Source organism: Pseudopipra pipra, chromosome 4, assembly GCF_036250125.1.
Source record: "Pseudopipra pipra isolate bDixPip1 chromosome 4, bDixPip1.hap1, whole genome shotgun sequence".
Taxonomy (NCBI): domain Eukaryota; kingdom Metazoa; phylum Chordata; class Aves; order Passeriformes; family Pipridae; genus Pseudopipra; species Pseudopipra pipra.
Window position 1 is genome coordinate 39,938,618 of NC_087552.1, and position 26,320 is coordinate 39,964,937.

General features: G+C 38.8%; 1 protein-coding gene across 2 annotated transcripts in view; it reads right to left on the reverse strand.

The window, feature by feature from the left end:
* VEGFC (vascular endothelial growth factor C) overlaps nucleotides 1–12,336 on the reverse strand; it is a 78,430-nt gene extending 66,094 nt beyond the window's left edge. Inside the window, exon 1 of one of the 2 annotated variants that reach the window (XM_064652545.1) lies at nucleotides 11,958–12,336. In XM_064652545.1, the coding sequence (XP_064508615.1) occupies nucleotides 11,958–12,101 (144 nt within the window). In that variant the 5' untranslated portion in view covers nucleotides 12,102–12,336. Of the gene's footprint in view, nucleotides 1–9,097; nucleotides 9,326–11,957 lie in introns of those variants that run through there. The other variant, XM_064652546.1, reaches the window with a different exon arrangement.
* Nucleotides 12,337–26,320: the final 13,984 nt, after the last annotated feature.

Consider the following 26,320-nt stretch of genomic DNA (forward strand, 5'->3'; position numbering starts at 1 on the left):
ATGCACCTAGTTAGGGCACAAAACTAAGTCCTCACAAATCTTGCCTGACAGTAGCATCATACTGTTAACAGGTATAAACAGCCTCTGAAAGATTGCTGGCATAGTTCACAGATCACTTTGAGACCACATCTCATTTTTAAAGAAAAATCATCAAGGACATTAAATATAGAGCTCATAGTTTTTAACTCAGAAGATGGCTAGTCCCATTAAATCTCTCACTGTGCACATGTGGTAGGCAGAAAAACACATTAAAAGCATAATGAACACATAGGTTTAAATCACAGATGTTTAAATAATCATCATCTTGAAATAGGCCCCTAAGAACAGCTTTTATGTGCATTTTGAGGAAGTGGCAATAACTATGAAATGCCTTCCCTCATCCTGTTCTTCAGTATAAATACAGGTAGTTCTTTAAAGGAGGCATTTGAATCATACTCATGTCTGACATGTTACAAAATACTCTCAAATCAAGACACACTTTAAAAACAGATATACAAGTGGAATTGCTAGCAAAGAGAACAAAACATCATTGTGTCCCTACACACATCTGTGGTGTCCCACATCTGGAATCCTGTTTTCACTCCTGGCTTTCCCCCTCTCCTTGTTCTGCAGTCTTAAAAGAGAATTAAGAAAGGTATGAATTCAGGTGATCAAAGGTAAGGAACAGTTTCATTTCAAAGAGCAGGTTACATAAGTGAAAGATTTTTAGCCTGAAAAAGAACAATGGAGAGGGGAACTCAATAAAACCGCAAGTGGCATGGATAGCATTGCTCCCTGCCTTGTCCAGAAGAAGGACTGGGGAAGTTTCATACTTAATTAGCAGGTGTCAGGCTCAAGACAAGTAAGAGGAATTTTTTTTATTGTTTTGGGACTTGTTTGGTTATTTTAAAGTTTACTATTATGTATAGTAAACAGAACATCCACTTGTTCATACAGAAAGGTGTTGATGTCAAAAACTTCTGGGGGCTCCATGAGCACCTAGATCAAAAGTAAGAGAAAAGTCAATTGAAAGCTATTACAAAAAGCAAAATAACATGCACACACACCACCCAACATTTAAGGCAAGTAAGTTCACAAAGCTGCTGCCAACAGTCTGACAGCATGTAGTGACACTTTCAATTTCTTTGCTCAGAAGGAGGTTGTCAAGTAGATCCTGTAATTTGGCAGGGCCTTGCATGGTAAGGGCATAAATAAAAAGAGAAGAAGGCCAGCCAAAAAAAATAACTAAGAGGTACTGAAAGAGCCAGAAGAGTGGCTGTAGCCAGGTGCATGTTGCCATGGTTGCCCTTTCACTAGGTCAGACATGAGTCTGGGGATCCTGTAAATGCCTGCTGTTGGGTTCTCTAACTGAAGTCCCCGACTGGCCCAGGAACAAGCAGCAGGTACATGTTGAAACACCAGGGGTTCAGGATTTTTCCTGAAAGTGGTCTGTGAGATGCAAAGATGAAGAAACAAGGCAAGCAGAGTAGAAATCTCCCAAGACATTCCATGGGGTGGTTTGAGGACAAATCAGCAGGATGTTGCACAGCAAGCCCCCTACAGGTGATCAAGCAGGGCAGCTCATATGACAGAAGATGAAAAGAAACTTTGGGGGAACAGGATTCAGTGGGTATTCTGTCTTCTTGCAAGAACAGACATGCCCATGGCCAAAGGGCAGCCTTCACCTGAAGGGGTTTTCAGGGGGAAGGTGTTACAGATTACTTCTCATCATGAGGTTTCCAGCATCACGCTCTAAGTCATCCTCTGTCACACTAGTAGAGCACAGGGTGGACATTTAGTGGCTGTGCAGCATGGGCTCTCCAAGGAGATTGCCCATGTTGGGTACTGCTGAAAATGGCATATAGGGCTAATCAGGCATTTTGCCTGACCAGGCATAGACATTCTTCTACTCTTAAGTGACTTCAATAATCACTATATATAGCATAACCCAACTAATCATGGAGTAAAGCAGAAACTCAAGGGAGTTGCTCAGAGGCTCGAGAGAACAACAGAGATCATCCACCAGTCATATGAGATGAGGATTTGAAAATTTCATTAATTTTCTGAAACTGTTAGCTAAGATATTCAAAGTTTCATTACTACAAAGAGCCTTTTTATGATGTTAATCCAGATTAGTAGTGACTGTTCAATTTAGAGTTTGCCTAATTCTTTAGTTCTATCTGATACAACAAAACAACCTAATTCTTCCTTCCTTTGAAGCATGGCCTTACCCTCTGAAAATTCTTCATTGCTCCTTCCCCTACTTCTTATTCCAAAATCACAGTTCAATGTGCTTTTAGTGCCTTACAGCCCATCCACAGATATTTCGAAAAGGAAAGTACTTCAGAGCTCATCTACAGATCTTTACTGCTTTATTTGTTTTTAGTGATTTGATCAATTGCTGGCCTAAACACCTGGAGAAACAAACAAACAAACATTAAAAAAAAATACTAAAAAACTCAGAGTTCTCATTAATCTTAGAGATCTTCATCATTTTCACAGCTGATAATCAGAGGGAAACAGGCAGCTCTTCTTTGGTAAGAAAAATAAAAGCATTTTATCACACAATACTTCACAACTTTCAGTTGTACAGGCTCCATTACTCGTGAGCACCATGCTCTTGGAGGAAATCATAACTGTAGAGAGCCCTTTATCAACCAGTTTGCCACTCTAAGGTGGTCTGATCTCAGAGTCCAGTTGTTAATCAAACTCACCTCCCTCAGCGTACACACACAGTGAATCCCCTCCTAAAAGGGGACAATCTCATTTGTCCAGTACTATTAACATGGCATTCCTGCCAGCTGAAACAAATTGCATTGAGGTAGCCAGGAGCTGCCCACCTGCTAGGCTCTGCTGACCCACAAGAGGAGCCAAGATCTTTCCAAACTATATGTTCAAAAAAGTACATTTTTATATCTCAGGGTGTACCTGGGAACACAAGGCAGAAGGCACAAACTCAGCATCACTAACACTCCAGCAACCAAGGAGACTCTCGGAGAATTTAATTTTGAGCCTAGCCTCTTGGCTTCTGTTGCCTGGCAGTTTAGATGAAACCACCACGAAACTGTACAAAGGAGAGAGGTCAATACCCACTGCATTCAGTCTCATGTCAGTGGGACTTCTAGCAGCTGTTAAAGTTCTTTTGAAAGCTGTGCCCTGGGGCCTGCACAACAGGGTTCTTGATATTTTTAAATGAACCAACATTTTGCCCTTCTCTATCCAGCCAGAAGCACACCCAACTGTAAAGACAAAGTAATTGTCCATATTATCTTCCTTCCTGGAAAAAACCCCAGTTCTCCATATTTACTGAATCTACTGTGCTAACAAGACTGTCCATTTTCTCCAAATTACAGAATACTTCAATATTAACATATAAAGGAGATAAAATTAAAAATATCCTTGCGTCAAAGAAATATTGAAATCTTAACATGAATACTTTGACATTCATAAATCAAATGAAACAAAGTAAATGGTCAAATCTGTACTGCAGCAGCACTCTGCCCATTACGCAAGACAGGCTGGAAAGCGGGTGAAGAGGAAGTCCGAGGCTCTGTTTTCATTTGGAAACATCTGTCCCTGGGCAAGGGACAAACATCAGTAAGGCACCACCTCGCAAGTTTATTTCTCGTTTTCCTTTCACAATTAATTGCATTAGTAATCTAACCATAAATAGCAATTCTATAAAAATTATACATACAGTCTTCATCAAGACTCTTGGTACTATTAATTTTAAAGGCAAATTATGTTTCTGTCAATTATATCTGTGGCCAGTTACAAGCAGTTATCACTGTAATTATTGAAGTTATGTTATTTCTAAGAAGAAATGAGTGGTATATTATAAGTAATACACAGTGTGCAAATAAGCAGAGATTTTTTTGCTGCTGCAAATAAGCAGCAGCACGCCAAATAATGAATGATCCTTTTAGGGGTACAAAATACAAACAATCTTTGACATCCATTGAAACCTACATTCACAGTATTCCCCTAGTCTCCAACTCATGGCAGCCACAAAGTTGTCTCCTAGTCTGCAACACCTAGGAGTTGTTAGTCAATCAGAATGACAGGTCAAGACTGTGGTAAATTCTTAGAGCTCCAAAGGCAACATTTTCAAAGAAAAGAAAATATTAAAAAATTTAAAAAAAACCTAAACCCACCCTCTCAGAATTACTTCCAACACTTGTGGTAAGAAATGCTCTCCCTTTTTTTTTGGTTGTTGTTGTATTTTATTTTTTGGTTTTCTTTCTTAAGGAAAAAACAAAACCAAAGTTGTTCAAGCCAGTTTTTCTTTACAGTTTTCATCACTTCTCAGGCTTTCCTTATGTTTTAAATTCTTCAGTATTTTTTTCTTTTTCCATGTTAAGTTCCTTTAATATGTATATAGCACAGAGCAAGACCACCTACATGGACAGTTCCCAGAGCTCAACTCAGTATGAGTACTTTCAAGTACGGTTACTATGAATTCAAGTCCACAGATTCTAGCCTTGGTTCATGGCAGCGTCCACTTTGGCTCGCTCTGGGTCACAGGCGGCCCAGAGAAAGGAACTCCTGCACACCTCCCTCCCACTGCTTCCTCAGCAAGAACCCCTTCAGATCGGGAGTCAGTTGGCAGAGCAGGAACACGGATTCCACCATCTGCAGGCAACACACCTCAAACAACACCTACCAGCTTTTCCTCATGTGACTGTGTACATGGATCCCATACTTGCAGGGTAAGGAGCATTAGCTGCCTATTCCAAAAAGGATGAACACCTCTTAAACTCAATAATTATAATGCAGGCCTTCTAAAATTAATGTTTGACCTGGAAGTAATAAATACCTTAACCTCTAAAATTGGTGCTCTTTTTCTCTCTAATGAGACTGTTCCTTGAGCAGACTGTAGAGGTTACCAGCTGTAACAGTCTCTCTCAATTTGAAACAAAAACACAAATGAAACAAACTAATCAACCTCCAAACATTTCATTGTCTACATAAACATGACTAAGTTGACAGCAGATAAAGTGTAAAGCTTCACTTGGCTAGTTTTTCTTTCGGCTCTAAGTATTGTAACTGATGCAGCAAGTACATTCTGGCCAGCTGGAGCAGTCCACCACAAATGCATCTGTCCTGCTAAATTCATCAGTTGAAGAAAGTTGAAGGACAACAACAGTAGTTTTGCTTTTTCTGAATGATCTCAAATAGAATATAGTATTTCAGTTGAAAGAGACCTACAGCAATCATTTACTCCAACTGCCTGACCGGTTCAGGGCTGACCAAAAGCTAAAGCACATTATTAAGGGCATTGTCTGAATGTCTCCAAAACACTGACAGGCTCAGGCTTGACTACCTTTCTAGAAAGCCTGTTCTAGTGTTTGACTACCCTCTTGGAAAAGAAATGCTTCCTAACATCCAACCTGAACTTCCCCTGGCGCAGTTTTAACCATTCCCATGCATCCAACCACTGGACCACAGGGAGAAGAGATCATCACCTCCTTCTCCAATTCCCCCTCTCAGAAAGCTGTAAAGAGCAATGAGGTCACCCTTCAGCCTCCTTCTCTCCAAGATACAGATAGAGTCCTCAGCTACTCTTCATAGGACACTCCTTCCAGCCCTGTCACCAGCTTTGTTACGCTCCTCTGGATGCACGCAAGGATATTCACATCCTTCTTGAATTGTGGGGCCCAGAACCACGCACAGTGCTCAAGGTGAGGCTGCACCAATGCTAAGTACAGCAGGAGAGCAGGATAAATACTGTTTCTGAAAATCTTTAGAAATACCAGAAAATTTCACACATGCTTGTGGGGTGTTTGGAAGATGCTACAGGTCTCCTTTGGAGAAAAAAATTAGGAAATAGCCAAATGTTGTGTCTATTCTCAGAAGCTATCCCTTCCACAAATTCCTCTCTTCTCCCTTTCTCAACAGAGCACAATTACTGAGTAAGGAAAGTCAGAGAATTAAACCATTTAACAGTGTAGAGGATTTTGTTACAGATGATATCTGATTCCTGAAATTACTTATTTCTCAATGGTGCCACAAACAGGTAGGAGTAACACAGGCGATGCCACACCTGTGACACCAGAGAGAAATATGTGTGTCATCTGCTCCCCAACAGCCTCCTGGTGTCTTCCCAGAACTGTCCAATTCTTTGCCATTACATTCCCTTGTCCAGTATAAAAGGTCCTGCCTGATTCAATAAGGAACAAGTTGTAAAACACCTTCAACAGTTTTTAAGCTGCATCCTTGAGGTCAGGCTACTGGAAAACTGTCAGTGAGTAGCCGAAGCCATTATGTGAACAGTATGGAGTACTACAGAATTCAGGGTGATGGCAGTATTGGGTAATTAATGTCATTAACTTTCCCAAGCAATTATTTTTCACTGAAGTTAACCATAACCGGAATACCAGAAGTTTTCTGCAGAAGATGTATAGCCTTAGTAACTACATGTAGGATGGCTACATACTCGTCTATACTCAGTGAAGAGTACAATATAGCCAAAATACACCAAGTATTACTATTTTTTTTCTTCAGTTATGAGAAGTTTTTTCCTGTGTTTTCTCCTCCTCTCCCTAAGAACACCATTCCTCTTGGTTACTTTGCTAAAAAGGAGCTTCTCACCATAACATTCACTCCCTCCACTGATAACTGCAGTCTCTAAATACTTGTAACAACTTATAGCTATCTTATAGCTGACTTGTCTAAAGTCAGGAAATGTCAAAAGAGAAAACAAACTACTACAGAGCTAGAGGGATTGATTTATGATGATTACAATGGAAGAACAGAAGAATAAATGTCTTATAGTTTCGCTATTTCCTAACTAACATCTGAAATGCAACAAAGAGGGGGAAAAGAGTAACACAAATATTGTCACCAGAAGAACTTCTGGAGACAGATAAACACAAAAGAAGATAAACAAGTTGACAAACTGATATATAACAGGAATTCAAAGAATCTCCCACACTCCCCTAAACTATCAATGTTTTAAATTAAAATTCTGGTGCAATTTATGAAGTGTCTTTGAAGCAGATACACATTTACATGGAAGGGAACTTGGTATTCCATATCACTCAGAACAGAAGGTGAAATTAGAAGAAAAAAAAGTAATGAATATTTATAATAGGTAAGAAAAAAAATCATATCTACCCTACTTACTATGTAAAATTCAATACCTTCCCAAAAAAACTCTTAAGAAACAACTTAAACTTTGAAAGAGCTTATGAATTTCAAGTAAAAACCTTGCCTGGAATTTCTTATAAATCATTCTACAAACAGCTGTAGCACATTTTTTTTACATTAAACAGGATATTAAACTTGATAGGAAACTAGTGTGACTTCAGTTGGATTCCCTTTGTTCCAAGGATTTTGTTTTAATAAATCACTAACCACATTCAAAAAAGCAGTAGCCGAACACAAGGTTCTAAACAGACTTTCTATCCTGGATGCAGGGTATAAGTGGAAGGGGATTATTACCATCACCCTCAGCAACAACAGCCCAATGAATACGTCCTGATTTATTTTTACTAAAATAAGTGGACACACATCCTTGAAAAAACAGGCAAGAGTTTAAACACACACTGAACCTAAGTGAGCATAAAAATAATTTTTTGATGGGATGCTTCTGTATGCCCCTAAACACTGCAGTTCAAGTGATCTCTAAAGCCTTTTTAGAATCTTTATAAGAGCATGGGACTGCTGCTGACAAATAACTGAAGTCCCAAACAGGCATACAAGCATGCTTACACAAGATACCCAGGAATGCACATACTTACACTGAGAACTAAAAAGTGCCCTGAGCTCTTAGAGCTTAGTACTGTACTTTACTCACTTAAAAGGCTAGACCAAGGTTTACTATTCATGTTTGCAGAAGCATTGCTTAGTTTTTATAATAGGTCCTATTACCAATGTTCATCCTATTGAATCTGATACACATCATGCTTCTAAAAAAAACAATCTTTCTATGCGCACGTGTCTGAAAAGAGAGTGGCTACACACACATAAAAAGAAAATTTGCAGCAGACTAAACAGCAGCAGCAGAAAAAAAACATTCTCCCTACACGCTCAATTTAGCACTTAACAAACAACCCAAGCACTGGGAGTGAGGTTTATGCTTGTTTTCAGAGCAGAAAATCTAGCTTCATCTCTCACTAGTGCATGTAACATCACAACACAGAGTAAGGCACACTTCATAAACTTAGAGGTGGCCATAAACCTGATGGGTCTGAGATTATACCCTGGAGATACACTGACAGGAGGAAACCCTGGAAACTGACACTGCTTTTCCTCACACTCCCATTAACTAACAATATTTAAACTCTGTTAGCCATCAACAAACAGCATTGTATGATTAGGTCAGATTTTAAATAATTTTAAAACAATAATAATAACAAGGTGTATCTCCGGTGAGGTAGCATCCAAGATAAATGCAGCTCACATAAGCACATATATTTTCATTGCAAAAAAAGCAAATCATAGAATCACAGCACAGTGTTCTGTACTTAATGCTGTCTGTGTAAAGAGGCCCCAATGAAATTTTAAGGGGTGTACTTTAGAACAGGCAAATATATTTTCATTTGCTAGTCCCATTCTAATACAAAACAAAGAATCCTTGCATTAAACATAGTTTTAAACCTCTTAAAACTAAACGGGAAAATTGACCAATATTGCTTTTGCATAGTCACATAATCCTAAAGGTTAGACTATGTAACAAAATGATGATGCAGCTATGACAAATTCTTGCAACTGTGTGGCTTCATTTCAGTTATTCTTACTATAATAACCTAGTTCTGCTATTGTTATCTTATTGCCATTAATGAATTCTAGGTACATGCTACTGTTACACCTTCATTTCAATAACCTAAGAAGTTTATTTTATTTATTTTTAAATAATACTCTCACAGGTAGGCAGTATAGATTCACCCACCGTGGCCCATTCAAAATTACCTAAAGAACAACAGCCAGAGACAAAACACAGTGTAAAAGTTACTAAAACATTAATAGACAGTACAGGGAGATTAAGTTTCAAGTCACCAGTATGGCACCACAGCTCACCCTCTCCTTGCTGCAGCTGCTGCGAGCATCTCTGCGGCGGGTCCCTGCCAAACTGCGTGAAATCGGGGGGCAGGAGAGCTGATTCCCCAGGACCCACCTTAAGCAGGGAGACAACTGAAGTACCAGGTTATGTTCCACAGCAAGCCACGCAGGCGGAGAGAAGGGGCCAGGGCCGCCCTCCCTGTCCCGCCGGGGAGAGGCGGGGTGTGACTGTGAGGGGGTCGCCCCGTCGGGGCAACCCCTTATGCTGCAGGAAATCCGAAAAAGGTGATTTACGGGCAAGGTTCATTCCCATCCCACTGAGCTGACAGTTCAGATGAAAAGTATTAATCTGGGCCCTGAAAGCTTGTTAAATAACGAACTTTACCCTTAGGCTGAAAAAAAAACCGGGGTGGGCGGGGTTGGGGGGGAAAGCAGTGTTGCACAAGCTTATCGGTGCCCACTTGCTGCAGAACATGCCCTTGCAAGAGCTCTGTATGAAGAACTACTACTATTTATATCTGTAACGCTTTCAAGTTGCTGCAAATCTCTAGACAAGATTAATACATGAAAATTACCTGCTTAAAAACACGATATCCTTATTTTCTGCCCAGCTTTTTCTATGCTGGAGGACCCTCAACTTCATCCACACTTTTTAAAGTGTTTTTTAAAGCTAAAGTTCCTAATGTAGGAGTAGAGAGAAATAAAGATAATGTGTAAAAAGCTGACCCAAAGGACTGCATAACCTGCACTTAGGCATCGGCTTAACACGGAGTAACATGGCATATGGATGGGAAGTCAAAACAGAGGAAGCATAGCACCTATGAATTTCATTGAAGTTAACAAAGTTCAAGCAGATACTTTATACTGACAATACAATCATATTTTCCTTGAAACAATTATTTGCAGCTTACTTATTTAATCCTTTCATAATTACTTCAGATATTCATCTCAATATTCACTCATCACAGTAACAACCCATGCAGTACTCACTCAAACCATTCCAGCAAAAGCAACAAAATCACAATTAAAGACTTCCAACATGACTAAATCTCTTTGGAACCAGAGTCTTTTTCTCTCTCTGCTTACTTCTCACCAGTAGTCAGGCACAAAAACGTTTTTCTATTAACGTAATCACTTAACACATGCTATCCCACTCACTTCCCAGTCTCTTGACCTTTCCTTCCTTTGGTTTGCTGACAGTTCCTCTTTTTCCAGAGAGTACTTGCACTTCCACACAATGCAGGACAGTGGCAGCTCCCAAAGACTTCGAGGTTTCTTCCAGAAACAGACTGACTGTCCACACCATGTGCATGGGATCTGAGGTGAATACCTTCACTATCAGCTGTTCTACTTCAGCAGTTTAAGTGCACAAAATATTCACTCTGCTCCAGTTTCGATTCTTTCTATCTTTTGAGCATAAACTATTCTGAGGCTTTACAACTCAAATGCTAGTTCCACCCAGTAAATACCTGACTTACAGTCATGGGTTGTAAAGCATTGAGGTATCTTTACCTTCCACTAAGTTTTGGGGGTTTGTTGGTTTGTTTGGTTTTTTTTTTTTAAACTTGTATAAATAGTCTAAGTGATGAGTGGCCAGCTGAATTGATTTTGTGTTTTCCTACTTTTGAATAACTGAAGTTTGAAAAACACTTGCTAAACATTTAAGTAATATGATCACTGATAGTGTATTAGCACTCAGAATGTTGCAATGTAAGCATTTGTCTATAATTAAAATACTTATTAATTATAGACTACAGTATATAGACTGTATTAATTATAGACTACAGTATTAATTATACTACAGTATATAGACTGTATTAATTATAGACTACTGTATTAATTAGAGACTACAGTATAATCAGTAACCTTTTCCATGCAGAATATTATCTGAAAAGTATGACTTCTGTGTACAACATATAGTCTACAACAGTTTGAATACCTGAAGTAAGTACAGCTACTATACACCATCGAAACTTGACTTCCCATGCAGTGACAGTAAAATCTCCCAAATTTTTAATCAGTACAACAAACAGCATGGGGAGGGGGGAGGGAAATCAGAATATTAGCTTAGCTTTTAATCCACACACTTCCCTCCCTGCCCCATGCTGAAATGAATAATGAATGAACTGGGTCATGATTGCTTTCAATAAGTATGTCAGAAACAATAAGACAAGGCTAAGAGTTGTAATATGCTCAGATCTCAGTGGTCTTCCTAACAATGCCACATGCTTATACAGCCACATACTATGCATCTTTTTTATGCATCAGCATACCGGGAACTGCAAAACCACAAGCACCAAAGTACCCAAGGTATTTGAATTTTGTTACGAAACTTACTATGCAAACAAAAATTAACAGAGAATTTATGTCTGGAATCCGAGAATTTAAGCGCAACTTTCATTGTGCGTCTGGGCAGAACTGAGATTTTCGAGTGTCACCTTACATCTCCCGTCAACTCTGTCACGCAGCAGCAGCTCACCCAAAGCGTCAGTAACTGCAGCAACCCAGCTGCTCCCCTGAGTGTTTCTCAGCCTTCCCTCCCGCGTTCCCCAGCCCAGGACCTCGCACCGAGACGCCCGCGGGGCGCGCCCCCGCTGCCAGGGCCGGCAGCAGCCGTAGCCCGCGGGCCGCTGTCCCGTCCCAGCTCTGCTACCAAAGGCGGGGCCGGGATCGCTCCCACCGGGCAGCCCCTGCACCGCGGCAGCAGCGCAGCCCGTGGGCTGCCTCTGCCCATCAGGTGTTTCGCATCTCTTTGTAAATGCAGCTGTTCCCCACGCAGCCTTGGACTCCAGCAACCCTGAAAATCCAGACACTTTAAAAAAAATTCTTCCCTCACTTTTAAGGAACCCCGCCACTTCAAAAGGCTTCTCCCAGATCTTTTCCCTGGAGCGATTTCCAAGCCGTTCCTTCAAGGGGACTCGCAGCCACATGCCTAGAGGAGCGACCTGGCATCTACAGCGGGGGCACGGTCTTACCTTTGGCTCCCCCGCGTCGGGCTCCTCCTCATAGTACCCCTGGCCGGATTCGTAGGCGGCGGCGGCGGCCGGCTGCCGGGGTCCTAGGAGCACGGCGCCGGCAGCGAGGCAGCAGCCCAGGGAGAGCACCTCCAACAAGTGCATGGTGCAGGGCAGAGCGGGGCCGCGGGGCAGCCGGAGGAATGCAGGCGAAATTATGAGGCTCCTTCTCTTCCTCTTCCCCCCTTCTCTCGCTGTCCTTCTCCCCCCTCCCTCCCCTCGCAATATCCAAGGCAGTAAAATCCGTGGGATGGAGAAGATGCGGTAGCAGAAGCTCGTAGACGACTGCAGGGGAGTTCCCAACTTTCCCAGCCGCTTCGCAAATTCTCACCAAAGTTATCCAGAGTTTGCCAGGTGAAAAACCCACCAGGAAACCGGACATCCGAGGCTGCGCTCACTCAGGAGCAGGGGAGGTGGAAAGCGCAGAGAGGAGGAGGAGGGAGGGGAAGGAGGGAGAGAGCCAGCGAGCAGCAGAGCGAGACCGGTCGCACCGGGGGAGTTCCCTTGTCTGGGGCCGGGGGCTCCGGGCCGAGGGGCTCTGCCGCTCCCGCCGCTGTGCCGGACGCCTGTCAGCGGCGGCGCGCCCGGGGGGTGCGCGGCGCCTGGGGCTGCGCGGCGGCGGCGGGGGCTGCGCATGGCGAAAGCGCCCTCTGCCTGCGCCTCTGCGTGCTGAGAGGGGCCGGCCGCCTTCCTCCTTCTCCTCCTCCACCTCTTCCTCCTCCTGCTGCTGCTGCCGCGGCGGCGCCGCCTGCTGCTGGCGCCCTGTGGAGCGGAGCGGAGCGCACCGCGGGCAAGGGGCCGCCCGGGGCGCGCTGCGGCGCTGCCGGGGAGGGGAGGAGAGCAGAGCGGGCCCGGCCCCGCAGTGCTGGGCTCGTCCCGGCTTCGGCGAGATGAAGCCCATTGTAGGTCCAAGCGCAGAGGGGAGAGCAACGTGCCCGGCTCATTTCATTTGGCTCCGAAACCAAGAGCTGAAGTTGGGCACAACGTGCACAGAGGAATCATGCAAGGCAATTTCTGTGAATCCTAATCAGTTACTTGCTGAGCAGTGTTGGCAGCTTCACTAAAGAGAGTATGCGGCTATTTTTGGCAGGAGAAAAAAAGATTTTTTCATGTTAGAAAGAGTACTATAATTATTTGTAGCCTTCCTATCAATGACATCTTGGAGCCGTCTTCGAAGAGAAGTAACACCCCATTCAGAGTCCTAAATAAAACTGAGTACAGAAACTGTGTTCCAGTTACACTGTGATTAAAAGTTGTTTTTAAAAAATGAACATTGCAATCAAAGAAACACACTACAGCCTGCTCAGATCTCAGCTATGCAAAAGGAAAAAGTTATTCTCTATACTATTATTTTTTGCTTGATGTGATCAGCATTATCGAACTTTGTGTAAATATTTAGAAAGCTTTTCAATTGTTTTATGCATCACTTGAGTACATCTTTTGGTAACAAGACTGTATGGGAACCAACTGTGGGGGCAGATCCCTGACTGCCTTGATTGGATGCTGGCAGTCTCCTCATGTTACACTGCTCTTATTCTTCGGGAATCCCATTATGTAACTATTCTGGGAGCAACATTCTGGGTGTTATACATAAAGGTGTCTCTAGTAAGCCTTTAGGTACCTCCTCTTTTTTTTGATTTATTTCTTATAATTTCCAAGACAGTATTTCAGCTTGCTGCTACACAGATAAATTATTTTGGTGCTAGAAAGTAGTCACTTCATTTGCAATCAGAATGAAATCTAAAGTTTAAATAGATCTGCATTTTGAGAGTTTGTATAGTTATTAGAAAATTATTGAAGCACTAACATTTTTAAAACACATTACAACAGAGTAAAGCAATGAAATAAAGACACAGTAGAAGTTAAGCAGAACAATTATGAAGATAGAAAATAGTGTACATAAATTAAAAGGCCCATTGTTCTTCATGGGACCCTTACAGCACTTCAGATCAAAGGAGAGGATTAAAGCCTAGAGAGACCATAGTCCAGGATGCAAACCCCATCTAAATAGAACTACAGCATTACTGATTTGAGTTGAAACATGTTAAAATCTCTCAAAAGCATCACAGGCTGATGTAGAAAGGAAGTTCTCTTGCAGCATGTAAATAAAACCTGCCTGAAAAATCATGCACAGATAATATTATTTCAGTAACTGAGTCCCATGCAAGGAGCCTTCCCGAAACTAAATCACAAAACAGGATGGAACATACCACTCCTGCTGTGCCATCATAATATCAGCTGTCTTCATTATGTACTTCCCCCATTCCCCAGCACTTTCATTCTCCCCCCCCCCCCCCATTCATAGAACATCCATCATGGGATCAAACGTTTTTATGTAATAGAGCATTTCTACCAACTGGCCCGTATAGCAAGTTTAACATGTATAATTGAAAGCCAGCAATCATAGTAATAGTGGCTCAAGTCACAGTCTAATCAAAAGATTTAAAAAATAAAGTGGTTGAAATCTGTAATACTTTATAGATTCAGTGTACAAACAAATAAATATGCCATTGATTCTGGGCCACTAAGGTTTTACGCAATCTAGACTGTGTTTCTCTCCATTCCATAAAAGATGCCTAATTTAAAGGTTTACCCATTTAAATATATTTTCTCCTTCCACCATCTAATGATTAATATTCCTCTTGTGTCTTCAACTTAAACAGAAATCAGCCTATGGGACAATTAATTTACAATTCTAAGTGACCCTGTACACTGAGAGTGAACTGACCTTATAAACACAAATGACTCAAGAGATACCTCTAACAGTGTAGAGACACAGGTCTGGGTCTTACCCTGTTGTGTTTCAATGGCAGCAACTGAAAAAGAAAGGATTTTTTTTTATGTCAGAAGTAAGATTCCTTCAGAATATTTTTGTATTGTTTTAAGGATCCATTTAAAAAATCCAAGCCCCAATCTCTTGTTCAAGTTGGTGTAACATACATCTGACAAACACATTCCTCCCCTCTATGTAGACATACCTGGTATGTTCCTTTCAGATACATTCTGCTTCTAAAACACAGATGTGTTTCAATACCTGTTTCCTATTTCCAGTTATTAGCAAAATGAAAAGTCAGAGAGGAACCACTGCAAGAAATGTGAGCTGAGACTGGGAAATAGAAGAGAGTCAACAGCAGCAAGAAAAATCAGTAGCATGCTTTCATAGTGTGGTCTATTTGCTCATTGTTTGCTCATTCTTTTCACAGAATGTAATTTCTATTATCTTTATTTTTTCTATTTGATTCAAAGCAATCTCCATTGCATTCTCCTATTAACTAGACATGTAGAGGCACCCAAGAGTTAAAACCACAACTAGTATGGTTTGCTTTTTTTCAACACATATAGTCTTGTGTGTTGAAACTCACACTGGTGAGTTTCAGTGGAATTTTTGTTTACTGTAAATCTCAAAGTTAGAAAACATTGTTCCCTGAGTGCAGCAACTCAAAAGACTCTGGAAGTGCCATTCTGGAGTCATTCCAAAAGATGAAGGCATTGTGGTAAGCTTCCTCAGTTCCTCTACAGATAGGACTCCCCTATATTTCCTCTCATGCTTAAAAGCCTAGAAAAAAAATGGATATTGATCAGTGTCTTAAATATCAATGTTCTATGTAGATACTGTAAATTAGCTGTAAATGTATAGCGGAAAAAGAAAGAAAAAGAAAAGGCAATTCAGATTCAGTGCCAAAGTGAACAGAACAGCTGCTCATTGATGTATTTTCTGACCTTGCATTATTCAATCCAAAGTTTTATTACACATTTTTATCATATTACTTATCTACTCAGAGTAACCAGCTTTACAGAAGACTTAGCTACTGAAAAATGTTGGTACAGTGGATTTAGGCTGTAGTCCACTTCTCAAAATCTCTTATTTGTATAAAACATGATTTAGTGGAAATATTTAGGAGTACTGCCAGTTTTACTGATTAGGTGTGTAATGGACTTCCTCGCTCATCGCAAGCACATTCAAAAATGTATCTTTTTTTGGTACCTGCCCTCATTTAGGAAAGGGTGTAAACATGGTAGCTTGAAGATCATCAATAGCAATTGAAATATTTTCCTTAACTTTGATCAGGCATTCTCACTGTAAAACTTAACCCGTGGGAACCTGTTGTACACCAAACCTCCAGCTAGGAATCCTAAAATGTAATTTTCTCCAAAATTATTGCCAGGAAAAATAACTTCAGTTCAATGAGAAAGACATCATTGGTGCAAAATCATTTGCTGCAGTGCTTGACCTAGCAGCCTGCACTTTATTATCTAGAAATGTCTCTTTTGTTTAGTATAAAAATTGGTGCCTTTTGAAAATTAACTAACAAGACAAGAATCCTTAGTCCTCAGCCCTTTGACTCCAGTTGATATGCAAGGATTACAGGATTATTGGGATTTCTTTGTCCTCAATGATTCCATTTTAAACTGTTAAATTCAAAACTATTGGCATCCAGCATTAGAATTTCTCTATGCTACAGATGAAATGACTGCAATAGTGTAAAACCCTAAGGGGTTAATATAATGCAAAAATGGACAGCACAAGGCTGCATCTCAAGAAAAGAGTTTGAATTACTCAAAGTAAATTACATGTCTCTAAAGCTGCCCTAAATTTAGAATGGAGAAAGCCCTAGCATACATTTTATTCAGCTGACTTATATTAGGATTTTTCTCTTTAACATGGTTTTTCTTCCCTCTTGTGGTGTAAGGTCTCACAGAAGAACAGGTATGCATAGAATATTGATTTACATCCTGTAAACTGATTATTATTTTTATAACCTCTGACTATAAACAATAAAATGACTGATTGCAAATTTATGCTGGTTCTTAACTGAAAGTGGTGCACAATCTAAACTGTATAGCTGAAGTCATGTCACTAAATAAACAAAATTAGATTCAACAAAACATATTAGGATCTAACAGCACACAACCACTAAACATAAAAACACTTAGCATGATATATACCTTCCTGCAGTAGTCTTCCAAGTGACAATCTATGAGATAGCATATAAAATTTGGGAATATAACAGGACAGAACAGTCCTAAACCAATTCAAGAGACATTTCTATATAGTTGCTAAAACAATGGCAGAAATAATTATTTCTATAAAGAGATGCAGTTTCCACTAACTTTGTTCTTGCATACCTCTTCTCCACTCATATGTATTCTGCTGCATTCCCTGCATTTTTCTTCAGTGCTTCAAATTTTTTGTTCAATATTTTGCCTATTGTGGAAATTAAGAATATGTTAAACCCTTCAAATGTAAAATGCTGAAGCATTAAAACCTATAAAAATTGTCAAAAAGTATTGACATAAATTTGCCTCCAAACACAGAATAGTGTAATCAGTTATTGTAATGATTCTTATTTTTCCTAAATAGGTTTTCTTTACCAAAGTAAATTCTTTTCTTCTATTTAAAATAGCCTTTTACATATTTGAACACATACCCTTCCTTACTTAATCTTCTTATTTTAAGCTAAATAAGATCAGTTTTTCCGACATGGCTTTATAGATTTTTGTTTTCTAAAGTTACACTTATCCTTATAACTGTCATTTGAATAACCTTTAGTTTATCCAGGAGTTTATTGAAAGATGGTGCCCAACACTGAAAAGGATACTTCAAAACTGACCTATGTTTTGCAGAACAAAACACCCCAACCTGTTTTTCTGCATGTACCTTCTCCTATGGTATTTGATAATTAGGCAGCTTCATCTTCAGCTTGATATAAGGTGTAACTCTTGCATGTCTTTTGAGGATTTTCTATCAAGCCAGGTGTTCCCTTTCCTGCAGTTGTAGATTTGACTCTTCCAACGTAAGTGGAGCACTCACATTTCCCAACAGAAATCCACTATCTGTTTTCTTCTAGTGATTTTTTCACTTCATGCAAATTATTTCCAATTTTAAGCCTATCTGTCTTTGCTGTCCTTGCTCCCTAGATCTCATCTGTAAGTATAACAAAGTAAAGGTGTATTCCACCTGTGCTGCCCTTGATTCCTTGTGGTCAGAAAAAACATTGTTAGCTATTACAAGGTTTAGTTAAGAGTTGAAACTTCCCTCTTGACTTGCTGATCCACACCGCAGGGTTGGCTTCAGCCCATCATACTGATTCAGACAACAAAAATGCTGAAATGTGGGGATATTGAGGTCTGAGATTCTTGCTTATATCCATCTTCATTTTTCACGTGGTTGAAAATAGTTGGAGATTAGTTTAAAAATGCTGAAAGAGAGGTTTGTGGTTTGGGTTGGGCTCTGGTTTTGTGTTGTTGGGGGTTTTTTGTTTTGAAACAGCAGGTAGTGAACTTCAGGAATTTGTTGTTATGAGAGGTTTAAACTGTGAGGTCTAAAAATGGATCAGACATAGTAATGGAGATTAGAACCATAAACTGGTTTAAAAAAAGAGAGAAAAAAAAGGTCGGAGTAGTACTATGTTGCATACCTAATTCAATGAATGCAGATGATGGAAAAGCATGAAGGAAATGGACTACAGACAGTGTGGTCTCCTTAAAAAGATAGACAATCTAGACAGATGGTTTGTCTAAGCCAATAGGACATATCTTATATTTTGAGAGAAAATTAATCAATTCCTCATTTATTCAGGTCCAAACCACAAAGTAAATTTGTTCTTGTCTTTTAGTCTCATGTTCAGACCACATGTACTTAGTCATAACAAAAATACTTATTTTCACACATCATTATTGCACTAAAAGTCAGTCCAACAGATAAGGTTGGAAGGAATTACACAGGAAATCCAATTTGTAAACTATTAATGAAATTAATAGAGAGTGCTATTGCCATCATCCTTAAACTAGATTTAAACATTCCATTGTAAAAAAGGAAAAACCTGAACCAAACCCCATGTATCAGCTTTTTGGATACATATCACAGAAAAACAGTAAAGCAGAAGTTTTGGATTTTTTATTTCCTTTTTTTTTTTTTTCCAACAAGTAAGGCACAGCAAAACAGGAAAGCTCCATACAAATGTTCAATCCAGAAGTTACCATTACTAACAGTTTGCATTTGTAGCATGCTCAACTTGGTTACTAAGAAGGTTTTATCCTCTGCTAAACAATTGCTTAATAAAAACCATAACATGTTCCCTTAAAAGAAAAGTATGTTTTGTTCTGAATCAAGAGTGTCATTGTTGCTATCAGACCTAGGGATGCATCCTGGGCACAAACCCAGATGGATGAGGAACCACAATCTGTGAGAATTCAAAATTCAATCCCTAACCTTTTCATTTTTCAAAAGCTGCTAAGGGAAAAAAAAATAAAAGACAACAAATTAAAGAACAAAGGTACATTGGTATGCAGATTGCATCATAGGCCACAAACAATTCCTTCCTTCCTAATCTGGCCAGGAAATTTCATATTCCTAAGCACTCAGCACAGGGTGACGGAGATCCTAATTCCCTGTGATATAGTGAAAGCTGCCCTAATTTTCCCCATTATCATTAATGAATGTATGTAATGAGGCATTCTTTGACCTGCTCTTGACTGCTTCTTTATTTCAGTACAACCTGTTTATCTCTCCTTTGACCAGTTTCTTGATGTTCAACACTTCAGGCTAAACTAGACTAATGCTGACTAACTAGACTAACCACCAAACTGATGCAGGCATCATGGAATGAGATCATCGCTGGGCAAAGCAGCTTCAGTACAGTACATCCATCATCCTTCTGGTTGCTTATCTCTTTCTAACTTGAATTTAAGCAGCTACTACCGATCTAAAAAGTGGGTAGCATGCTGGGCGCAATCTATTTTTTAAATTCCTATCCCATCACAAACCTACAGCTACACTCCACAGGGACACTTCAGCTAATCTGTCCCAGCATAAAATTCTTAAGTGCAAAGGGTAGATCAACAGACCATTTTCAGTAGCAGGTTCCAGCTGTGGAACTCAACCTAATCTTCTCTATTGATAATGAATATAAGCCTGAGTGTATTCAAAACTAAAACCAACTCCAGCTTCTTAGTAAGACTCCCTGCAGTGATGGCATCTTCCCAGGGTAACCAGCTGATCTGGGTAGAGAAGGAGGAGGCAGAGAGACAAGCATGTAAATTAAAAAGTTAAAAATTTCAGATATTGTATTAAAAAAAATGTTCCCAACTGTGCATTATTACATTAAAATAATTTTCAGAGATGCACAGAAGTCACTTTTGCTTATCTTTTCTGCCTTATAATTTTGAGTGGTCAAAAATCACCATTTTTTTCAGGAGTCAGATCTTGTTTTTTTCCCTAGTAACGGCATGGGGTTAGTCATAATTGTATTCTGATCTCTTTATGTAACTGTAAGGCCACTCAAAGCTATCTCACTTAAACAGGATAGAGAAAAGTCATACTTCCATCTTGTTTTTCTGTTCTCTTGAGATGGGACCAGCCAGGAGCAGCCCCTCAACCATGGAAGAACTATGGGATGAGGGAACATGCTGGTGCTGGGCTCTGAGTTGCCCCAGCTGAGGAAACACAGAGGAGATCAGACTGTCAGAGAACCTCATGTTAGCTTATTTAATTTGTTTTACAGACTGGTATATGATCAAAGGCAACATCTCAAAGCCCGTGAGCTCAGCTACATGGAAGGAGAAGAAAGAGAAGAAACAAGAGACAGTATTTTTTTTCTGGGATCTGGCCATATTAGGTAAGTAACCTGGTGAAGCTTAATGAACCCAAACTATATGATGTTGCTGCTGAGACTACAATGACAGCACAAGAAAGATGAGACAACTTACACAATAGTTTCAAATGCATTTTTTTGCTTTTTAAGCAGATAGCAGACAGCTGCACCACATGCTTTTTGCTCTTGGATTACTCCAAGTAAGTCTCTAATCTCTTATAATGAAAATAGATGGGTTTTGGTGGATCCATGGATTTCTAGTATTCTAGTTGGTAAAACTACATAAAAATCAAAACAGTCCAAAGGAATATTTGTTTCCACACTATTTTTTCACACTATGTTTTCACCATAAGGTGAAACTATTCACCTTATGGGCTAATGTTTCTAGTCCACAGTTTTGCACTGAAATCTTTAAAGCAACCAGAGGGAATTAGGAGCAATAATTAGTTGTAATTATATCTTTTTACATTGTAATAGGCTTCTTTCAAATCACATCTGATTTTTGTAAGTCCATACTCCTTTTCTTGCTCTTATCCAAGTATGTCAATAATCTAGCCAAAAGGGATAAGACTCAAATGAGAAAGGGATTTACTCATGTAGTGATATGCATAGCGAGGCTGTTAATATTCATAGAAGGTCTTAAAAAATAATTTGATTTTTAAAATTGTGGAGGAAAAGTGTATTCCCTTTTTTTTTTTAAACAGAACTTCAAACTCTAGATGTGTAGTAGTTTCAAGGGATTTTCTGCATATTGTGTGACCTATTGTTTAGTTAGACTGTGTAACAGGTGCCTTGTTAAATAATAATAATGCTGAGTACCAGTAGGAATAAAACAACTCGTTGAGTTCAATATACTCTCAGTCAAGATCAAAAAGAGCTGGGCTCAAACTCAGTGAGTTTTCAAAATTTACCCTAAATATACAATATCAGAGTTCATAATTAAGCAGACTCATTTCATCAGTCAGCTTCAAGTTTGCACAGCAGTGGGAGCAATTATAACACTACTCATTTTTTCAGGTTGGCTTGAACACTTGACCTCATAAGCAAACTCCTTTTTTCTCCCCTCTTAAGATGCAAAGCCAAACCATTTGGTTTTAACAAACCAGAGCTGTCCATTTGACATTACAAAGTATGTTTAACTGCTTTCTTTCATTAAAAAGATGGTTTATCTTAAAAATAGACATTTACAGGCTATTTATACTAATTTTTCCACACAAAGGTTAAAAAAAAAGAAAAAGGTGTTTCTGCTTGCTTGACATTTTCTTCAGGTTATCAGTTGAACTGTATTTGTTCCAGCCTCTGGAATACATAGAAATCTTCAAATTCATGCAAAGGCCAGGATGCCTTAAGGGCACCATTGCCTTGATATTCCTCTTGCATCGTGCCAACATTCACTGGGGCCAAAGAATGTGAAATACAAAGGGAGAATTACAATTTTTTTCAACAATAGTCATGTGTGGGCAGATATTAATCAAAACTAACTGCACTCAGAAAGAGTAAAACAAATAGAAGAGGATCTCACCTCCCTTTTGTCATCCCAGAATTAAGGTTCTAGTCTAAAGCCAAATGTCTGATTGCCCATTAAAGTCCATGGAAAGCAACAAGCCCCTTCCAAAGTGGAAGTCACTTTCCATTTCTTTAGCACTAATTTTAGGACATGCTCAGTTAGTAACAGGGGGACACTATATACTAACTTTGAGATCCCTAAAGTTACAGAAGAAAAGTCTCATGTTGAGAATCTACATTGGAAAATTTGTCCCTGGGGAGCCCCAATGCCATAAGGAGATGTCCAAGAAATACAGGGAGAACGTGGAACAGGAAATTAGTCTCCAGTTGGACCATTTGATTATCAAAATGGAGCAAAGGCTATAGTGGCATACTTCATAAAATAAGAGAAGTATTTGATTGTTGACTGACAATGTTTTCATTTTAAGATTTGTGTCTTGCTCATTTTTTTAGGTCTTTATTGAACAAAAAATTGAAAGGTATGATATATCTCAGCGATTAGGCATTTCAGGTTTTACTGGAGAATTATCAAATTAGTGAATGAAAAAAATCACACTACAATAGACTGAAGTCAGTCTAAAAGTTGTTAGATCTTTAACATTCTCATCTTGCTCATGGAGTGATTTCTATTAAAGTACTTTGATTTCTACCTGAGACATTTGGACTGTCAAAATTAAGCCACATGGAAACAGGATATTGTTTGATGATCTGAAATTCTGACTGAATTCTGGGATACAGTCACCAGTTGTGAAATATACCATAAAAAACACCAGGTGCTCTATAAAGTGTGAAAGTAGACTACAGATTAAATGAAGGAAAATGCATTTGAGACACTGCAGGGTTGGAAAAAGATTAAAAAGTTAAGGTGAAACAAGCATCGGATAAAGAATAGATTCCAGGTCAAAAAATAAAAAAATCCTCACAATGGAGCCTCATGGTTTGTGGGGGGGTTGTTTGTTTGTTTGTGGTTTCGTTGTTGTGCTTGTTTGTTTATATGTTCTTTTTAGGGGAGAGGGTGAGGGTGTTTTTGGCAGTGGTTGAAGTTTTTCCCCCCCCTCCAAAGACTCCATATCAAAAGGCTCTAATTTTATGCCCCTAGACCCAGAAAACCCAGACAACACCTCCCCCACTTTATTTTCCTGCCAATCTTGTAAACTCTGAAAGCTAAAAAAGCAATGTCTCTTTCTAGTTGAGGTCTCTCTCTTATAAAAGACCATGTTGTGAGGCAAACTTATGAACAATTTTAGTGATCTGTTTAATCTGTTATACATAGGTCAAACTAACTCTCTCATGGCTCCTTTGGTATTTCAGAAATAATGCATTCAAAATGTTCTGGTTAGCAAAGTGAACAGATACTGCTCAATAAGTAAAGGTTACAGTTTTATCAAGGAAGAAGAAACAATATTTATAGGTTCATTTTTTTTGCTATTAGAGAGACCATGTTATTTTTCCTCTCTTTTTTCCTGGCACTGCAACTACAAGCCTTTACAATATGTATTATTGATAATCATAACTTTATGAGGATTTTAATTTAACATGGTAAACTGCCTTGCTGGACTCTTTATGATCTTTATAAAAGTAAGGATGGTTTGGGGTCTTTTGGGGTTTTTTTTGGTTGTTGTTGTTTTGCTTTGTTTTTTTAGTGAATTGGAAGAGATTTCTACAGAACTGTTATAGAGTACGGAAAGAGTGGGGAAGCATGCAGAGTTTCCTTACTCACGTAGCACTGTGACAGTCCTTACACTTAAATGTATTATGAGATTTTTTTTTTTAAGCAAACCAGATGTGAAAACTCCCCACAAGTTGATCCGTTCCTTCTGTTGGAACTACATTTATGGTTATAATTTAATCAGCACTGCTTTCCCTTTTTGCATGTCACAAGATTTAAATAAATGGAAACAAGACAACTGTGTTCCAGGTATTCTTTAATTTATATCTAAATATCAGTTGTTCTCTATAAGTGTTCTGATTTTCAGAAGTATCATGCTTTATGAGCTACTAACTTTAGTTTATCTGAAAGCAACACTTGATTTCTCTAATACTGGAGACTCAACTTAGAACATTCTGCTCAATACCTCTATAGGCATTTTCATTGCAAACAGTAAATGCCTACCTGGAAATGAGGAAATTCCATACTTATTTATTCACCCTAAGTTTCTTGTGCGGTAAATGCAAATTGCTCAACTGAATTAATAGCAGAGTAGAAAGAGAGCACCAACCGAGACAGGATTTCCACATGAGAGATCTATCTAGAGCACTGATTTTCTTTTACAAAATTATGAACAGATAATAATTCCACTGCAATTTTTTTTCTCCTGAATCTAGTTGGTCTGCCACACAGTATTTTTTTTAAATGATACCAGGTATGTGGCCTTCAGCATTACATTAAGAAAAAGTAGCACATAACCTTCTTTTTGTATTAACTACAGAGATTTATGCTTGACTTTTATTAAAACAGGAAAGAGGTAGTTGTCATTTACCTTTTTGCCTCCTTTTTGAGGTAATAATTCTAGGAAGTTGTAAAAACTATAACTACATTATTACATTCATTATGTATTCTTACTTCAAAGAAGAAAAAATTGCGTGAAGTAACATATCCTATTAATCACAGAGATTTGAATCCATCTAATCTTTCTCTATAATTTCAGCCAGACATCTATTATAATGTCAAATACTATTAGTGAAGCTCTAGCTACTCAATATACACAAAACAAGTTCTTGCATGAGAATTGACTCAACAGAGCTATAAGACAATAAAAGGGCAGCAGGGCCTGTGGCCTCTGCTCTCCAATTCCATAAGGTGAAGAAAAAGTGAGTTCACTAGGAGCTGTCAACTCTGAAACATCTCAGTTCAACATGGTTTCACCAAAGATCAAATGGAAAAGGCTAATCTTGTTTTCTAGACACTTAAATCTCATTTTCCCAGGCAGATTTACCCCAGGTTCATCCAAATGTATCTTAAACAGAATATCTTATTCTGAAGTGTCTTTTTTTTTTTCCTAATACAACAGGCACAATAACACTGAATACATCAGTGTCACAGTTATTGTTTCCAAAGATTAGGCAGAGGGCCACAAGACATCTATGGAAAGTAGAAAGCAAGTTGCTAACACTCTTACAGTACATTTATACTTTATGAAAATATTTATTTATACATGCATATCAGAAATCATCAGCTTGTTATCCTTCCATACATGTAATCATCCTGTATTGGCAGAAAGCAACATTAAGCTTTAGTAATTCTACTGGGGCCTTTTTTTCTTTTGTTTAAATAAAAGATTGACAGGACTGCAGTTTTACTAATACTAGGTGTTTTGTACATGAAAGATATCCTGCTGCTCATGCATGCTACCAGAATAGTTAAAATAAGATTAATAAAACATATAGCCAAAATGTTGCTTAAGATTGGTTACCTACAGAAAAACTGTAAAGATCCTACAAATATGGTATTTAAATAGGTATTTTCCCCTTTTGGGTTCTGATGTTCAACCCTGAAAGCATTGCTTTGTTCTACCCTGAAGATTTGCTTTCTCCATTTCCTTGATTTTTCCTATTTCCCTTCAGCAAGGTTTTATTTTCAATTCAAAGACCAAAGTGTTAAAATGAAGTAAGAATCTCTGTTGGTCTTAATTAGCAGAAAAGTTATTTACCTGTGAATCTGACTCAAGTCACAATGTTATAAGTTACACTTCAGATGTAATTTAGATTATAAATTACACTTGGGATATAATTTAGTGCCTTGTCTTCATTATTTGCTTGGGGGATGGTGATGAGGGGAAAGGTGATATTCCAATACAAATAAAATCCAAAGTTTACTAAAAATCAATAACAAAATTTTCCATTATCCTCAGTGAGAAAATTTTGTCGCTAGTGTTTTGCTTTTTAAGCAGAACAGTATATGATGAAGAAATCTATAGACATTTTGGGTTTCAAATGCATTGGTCGTGGCAAAATTGATAGCAACATAACACCAGTGTTTTTTGTTGCAAAACCAATTTCTGATTCTTCATCAAGTTCAATCCTGTCTTGAAAGCAAGGGTAATGTTCTTTTTCAAACTTGGTATACTCAGCAGCATATCTTTCTATTTCTTCATTCTATAGCAATGAAAATGTAATTTAAGGACAAGATGAGGCTTACAGTAAGTTGATTCTGTCATTACAAAAATTCCTCTTCCATTTAAAAATTAGTATTTATTTTGAATAGAAGAAAACAAGCCAAGAATC